A 4,066-nucleotide genomic window follows, 5' to 3' on the forward strand; every position below is an offset into this window, starting at 1 on the left:
GAGATATGCCCAAAAAACTGATGACCGGTCTAGCACTTTTCTCCTCGCACACCGTCCCACAGTGGTTCCCCTTAGAACAAAAGTTGGCCAAAACCTCAAAATTGTTGCTAATAGGCAAAAAACAGTTGAAATAGATGTTGTTTAGCTGTACGAAGAAAACTTGACAATCAAGACGTCACAAAAAGGAGTAAAGTAGAACCAAAACCAATGCACAATGGTCCCAGCAGTATTTACCTAGGAAGACAAAAATGTTTGCGCCCAAACTTTCAGTTTTAGGTACATGGTTTCTTAGGGAAAGTTGCTGCATATGTTTTGTTCAATATTTTTATGTTCGTAAAATTAGGGTGGTTCATAAAATTGGTGAATTAAACATACAAACTATTTATTATTTGAAATAGACCAAAGCAGTGTAGAACATTAAATTCAAAGCAACTTTGTAGAAGACACAACATTTTTATCTCTTATGGTTCATGAGCTATGACTTTTTAAACAAGCAGGTTAGGGTGGTCACTAAAATCGATTTTCTTTGAATATCTTTTCATGCGTTAATTTCTTGCAAAAACATTGTTCTGATTACACTTAGAACTTTTGATGACGCATAGCAACTAGGTTACTATCTTTTTTGATTAGAAAGTTAAAGGCTACTTTCTTTGAAAAAATGATTCTCTTCAATTGTCAATATCTCAAAATGGAGCAAACCGATTTTCAAACATTTAACTTCATTGGAAACATCGTTTTTTTTTTTCATTTTTGGTAAAACAAATCTGCAAGACCTTTTTATGTTTAAAGCATTTAATTAGATTAAAAAAAAGTAATATTTTTCAGCAAAACTAGTCATAACTTTTCAAATAAAAGAGATAACAACTTAGCAAAAATATGCGTCATAAAAAGTTCTTAAAGTATGAAAATTTCACGAGAAATGAACGTATAAAAAGATATTTAAAGAATGCCGATTGTCTAGGGGCCACCCTAACCTGCTTGTTTAAAAAAATCATAACTCATGAACCATAAGAGATAGATTTATGGTGCGTGTGTGTATGTGTGTGCGTATTGCTGTGCTTTGAAAAAGGCATTGTGAAGCTTGCTACGGTATACACCGCAGATTATATAACTTAGAAACAGATATTTTCAAAGAACACATGTTATTCCTAATTTCAACATATTTCGCAAAAAATCGCAAAACACATTAAAACCTATCTGAAAGCTAACTTTTCTAGCTATCTTTTGGTTTCTAAATGATAGTGGGCGGATGTGTCCGTCATATGTTTTGCTTAGTCTAAATGCGAAAAAAGTATATTTTTGCTAATTTTTATATCAGAAACTGTCACTAAAAACACTAAGACACTCTTTTTTACCATCCATTTGACGTGAAATAAGCCGAAAAACATTTCTTCTGAAGCAACCAAGTTTATAAACACAATATTTTTTGCTATATTTGAGCAAAACAGTAACAAGAAACATTACGATTTTTTCAAAAAAATTTGATATCGTTACACTATAACAGCCATAAAAGAAATATTGAATCAACAGAATTGCACAAATCATTCAATTTAAGATACTCTTACCATGTAAAAATGATAAAAAATATATTTTTTTTTTCACTTCGTTTATTTGGCAGGCTCAAATGTTATAAAAATAACTTAGCGGAGCCGAGTAACATAGAATACCAATTATGGTACTCAAAATACAAAAAAAAAATATGTACAAATATATTTTATCATATGATTTTTCTGGGTGGCGATCGAAGCGACGACAAAGCGATCTTCTCCCGTGCACGCAACTTCTTTCTTTCCCGAATTTGTTCCTCATTTTCATTGAACCCGAATCGTGATCGCTGCTGCTGTTTCTGAACATCGTTTCCCATTGCATGCTCTCCGCTACTCTCGTCGGTCGTCGGGGTAGTCACGTCCATTTCGTTATCTTCATTCAACATCTCCAACCCCATGTCCGTTTCCTGATCGCTAATGACCAACGACGCACCTTCCACCACTACACCAGCATACGTGCTGCTGCTGTTTTGTTTTCTTTCACTTTGCTTTCCTTTTTCCTTCAGTTGCTTCTCCGGTTCCTTCCGAGCCTTCCGCTTGGGACAGGAAAGCTTCCGGTGTCCGTCCGCCTTGCACAGAAAACATTTATCTTTGTTGCCATCATAAAAAATATTTCCTTTGCCATTGAAGAAATGTAATGACGTGGGGATTTCCTTCTTCACATCCATATATACACCGCGTATCCCTGTATATACCTCAAAACACAGATCAGTTGGAAATTTCTCCCGGATGATGCGTTTAATTTTCCCATATTTCCCCAGCACTTTATCCAGCTCGTTGTCGGGTACCTCTGGTGGCAAGTCATACACACGCACATATTGAATGAATTCACCAGCATGCGACATGCGTACCTTTGCCGTCGTTCCATTCGCATAATGGAAGATTAAATCCTCCGAATTGAATGTCAGAGAATGGAGCATCGCTTCCTCTGATTTGAACTTCATGAAGACTCCCCTTTCCTCACCAATGCGATAAACAGCTTCCATTTCAGCCGGATTCGCGTCGAGTGCTTTGGCGAAATTTACTATCTCTCCGATGTTTGGTTTGGCATCACAATGGCTGAAGCTAAACTTGATGGTGTTTTTTACTTCACACATCTTGCACCGTAGCAACAAAAGGCACCGAACTGCTAGCAACGAACAAAGAGCAACTATATAATAGCGATTCTCGAAAACAGGCTATCATGTGGTTCACAACGAAATAAAAAATCGACTGCTGCTGTAGACAGCTGTGGGACAACTGATAAAAAATATTGAAATAAAAAAATATCAACATTAATTTTTGAGGTTTTGGCCAGCCAGGAACCACTGTGCGTCCGTACGCGTAGTAGCTTAAATATCTACGTACCCATCTATATTATAAGAAAATCAAGGAGTCGCCCAAGTTGAAACGTCTAAAAACGATCTGGTCGACATTATGAAACAGATCGTTCGGGTGATCATCGTCACTATCTATACCTAATAACGCCGTTAAAAACCGTTTTTAGGTATAGATAGATATGTGTTGAAGATATTATACCTGATTTGAATAAAGAGAGCTGTTAAGCTTGTTGAAGTATCAGTCAGTAATCAGTTGGTTATAGGAACTCATCAAATAGTATGTTAAAAATCGGACGCAAGACTATTCAATTCACCATGTTTATTCTGCAGAAAGCCAAATTTACGGAAGTTCTTAATTACTCAAACATTTCAATTAATCACTTCCAAGACCTTTAACACTAAAACAAATTTTACACTGCCACAAGACTACTCACCGATAAGGTAGCGTACTACAACGTGCAAGCATATTGTTGTAATCCCTTCGAAATAGATGGCCACAAAGGAGTAAAGAAATCTTTGCGGTGTTACTCAGAACAGAAACTGCGTCTTCTATGGAATCTGTTCAGTCTTTGAATGATCCGGCCAACACGTTAAACTTGGAAAGAATAGGAGCACTGGCCGTATTTTTGGGAATATCTATGGATACAAAAACATCACGACTGCATCCTTCTAGCAGTAATTCGTGGTTCCACAGTTGGCGAAATGTATTCAAAATTGTGGGCATAATAAGGAACTAGTTTCCCGATAAGGTTACTGATGCGTACGAAGATTTCGAATCTGCTTTGTTGAATTAAAATCTGCTTTTCAAAGCGGATAAAGTACAAAAAAAATTAAATCCTCAAGTTGTTGCCTAAAATTCATTTATCAACATAAATAACATTTTGAAGAAGCCATTCGTCACATGATGGACTGCAGCGGTTTTCAAAAGCAGGACGATCTTCATATAGTGCAAATGTGCATGGTAAGATAGTATATGCGTATCTTAGAGATGACATCAGTCGACCATTTCCTGGATTGAAAGACATAATTTCTATAAAGTTAAAGAGAGAGAGAGAAGGATTAGTAATTTCCATTTAATTCCACTACCTTAAGATTGCCGAGCTGCTGGGTGGTGCCCATCTCGGCAAAAAATCTGAGTGTGTGGAAATTAAATTTAAATTTCAGTAGTAGAATTAAGTTAATTATACAATAATATTGTAT

The 4,066-nt window shown here is 36.2% G+C and overlaps 1 protein-coding gene across 1 annotated transcript; it reads right to left on the reverse strand.

Annotated features, from left to right (window-relative positions):
• Positions 1-940: 940 nt before the first annotated feature.
• Positions 941-3,997, reverse strand: LOC135714470 (uncharacterized). Its single transcript, XM_065237846.1, has 2 exons — positions 1,338-3,997; positions 941-1,302 (listed from the first exon to the last, which is right to left on the reverse strand). The coding sequence occupies exon 1, from the start codon at positions 2,642-2,644 to the stop codon at positions 1,718-1,720; it is 927 nt and encodes a 308-aa protein (XP_065093918.1). The 5' UTR covers positions 2,645-3,997; the 3' UTR covers positions 941-1,302; positions 1,338-1,717.
• Positions 3,998-4,066: the final 69 nt, after the last annotated feature.

Source organism: Ochlerotatus camptorhynchus, unplaced genomic scaffold, assembly GCF_037179485.1.
Source record: "Ochlerotatus camptorhynchus isolate MF236.1 unplaced genomic scaffold, CSIRO-AGI_Acam_v1.1 ptg000647l, whole genome shotgun sequence".
Taxonomy (NCBI): domain Eukaryota; kingdom Metazoa; phylum Arthropoda; class Insecta; order Diptera; family Culicidae; genus Ochlerotatus; species Ochlerotatus camptorhynchus.

Bases quoted from the DNA above. Each gene is read 5' to 3' on its own strand.
- LOC135714470 (XM_065237846.1), bottom strand. From the start codon at position 2,644: ATGTGTGAAGTAAAAAACACCATCAAGTTTAGCTTCAGCCATTGTGAT.